A 1,608-nucleotide genomic window follows, 5' to 3' on the forward strand; every position below is an offset into this window, starting at 1 on the left:
TCCTCGTCCCGGTGGCTTCAATGACGTGGCTTCCATTAGGACAGGCTTTGTCCTACCCCCCTCCCAACACCACTCTCCAATGCCAGCCTGGAAGTGTTTTATTTCCTAAATCAAAGACTGAGTGATTCATCGGGGCTTCAAAGTAAAAACTATGTAACACCCACTGTGCAGCAGCAGAGGTTCTGAAACAAAACTTTGGAGCAGGGAAAGATTTGGTTTTTTTTATTGTGCTTTCTCCTTTCATTGTTTTAGTAATATGGTCCATAGTGAGTCTCCAGAGAGGTCTGCAAAGAAACTTAATTTCAAAGGAGCAGAAGTGAGAAATTGTGTGAACACAAGCAGCACACCATAGAAAAATGTGCGAAAGAATTAAAAACATAGCAGACAGCTTGACAGGCTGTGATTTTCAGTCCTTGAGTGAAAGAACTCTTCGTTTCCATCAGGACGTTACCACATTAAATAAAATCCCACAAACGTGTTGATGCAATTCAGCTTTATTTTTCTCCAGCATAACCTGCAGGAAACAAGTGCTGATCCACAAACAAACCTCGGTGTCACAGAATCATCAAATGACAGAATGCTCTGGATTGGAAACGACCTTAAAGGTCATTTAATTCTGACCCCCTGCCACGGCGGCTCCTCCTTTCCATAGGGTGTTTATGGTACATTACAAATGGAACACAAAGCGAACGGACTATGCGGGTGGTCCTTGTAAATAAAAATATAATTTAATCCTTAATTAGTGAATTGTAAAGCGTACGTCCCGCACAGTTCCCGCCCGCTCCATGTCTCGCTCACGCCCTTTCCGGGCTCCCTCAAGGTTCCTATATGGCCCCCTCACGGTTCCCGCCCGCTCCATGGCTCCCTCACGCCCTTTCGGGGCTCACTTAGGGCTCCTCCATGGCTCCCTCACGGTTCCCGCCCGCTTCTCCATGTCGGCTTCATCACGGCCCCTCACCGCCTTCCCCTATGGTCCATAGTGAGTCTCCAGAGAGGTCTGCAAAGAAACTTAATTTCAAAGGAGCAGAAGTGAGAAATTGTGTGAACACAAGCAGCGCACCATAGAAAAATGTGCCAAAGAATTAAAAACATGGCAGACAGCTTGACAGGCTGTGATTTTCTGTCCTCGAGTGAAAGAACTCTTCGTTTCCATCAGGATGTTACCACATTAAATAAATTCCACACAACGTGTTGATGCAATTCAGCTTTATTTTTCTCCAGCATAACCTGCAGGAAACAAGTGCTGATCCACAAACAAACCTCGGTGTCACAGAATCATCAAATGACTCAAATCATCAAATGGATTGGAAACGACCTTAAAGGTCGTGTAATTCTAACCCCTGCCACGGCGGTTCCTCTTCCACAGGGTGCTTACGGTACCTCACAAATGCAATATAAACAGAACGGACAATACAGGCTTCTCCTTGTAAATGAAAATATAATTTAATTCCTAATGATTGAATTGTGACAGCGTACGTCCCTCACGGTTCTCGCCCGCTCCCTGGCTCCCTCACACCCTTCCTAGGCTCCCTCAGGGCTCCTCCATGGCCCCCTCACGGTTCCCGCCCGCTTCTCCATGTCGGCTCCATCACGGTCCCCTCAGAGCTC

General features: G+C 46.8%; 1 protein-coding gene across 1 annotated transcript in view; it reads left to right on the forward strand.

The window, feature by feature from the left end:
- The first annotated feature begins 932 nt into the window (after positions 1-932).
- Positions 933-1,608, forward strand: part of NMD3 (NMD3 ribosome export adaptor) — an 8,356-nt gene continuing 7,680 nt past the window's right edge. Inside the window, exon 1 of the mRNA XM_005419158.2 lies at positions 933-979. Coding sequence (XP_005419215.2) covers positions 933-979 — 47 coding nt within the window. The remainder of the gene's footprint in view (positions 980-1,608) is intronic.

The sequence above is a fragment of the Geospiza fortis genome, unplaced genomic scaffold, assembly GCF_000277835.1.
Source record: "Geospiza fortis unplaced genomic scaffold, GeoFor_1.0 scaffold172, whole genome shotgun sequence".
NCBI lineage: Eukaryota > Metazoa > Chordata > Aves > Passeriformes > Thraupidae > Geospiza > Geospiza fortis.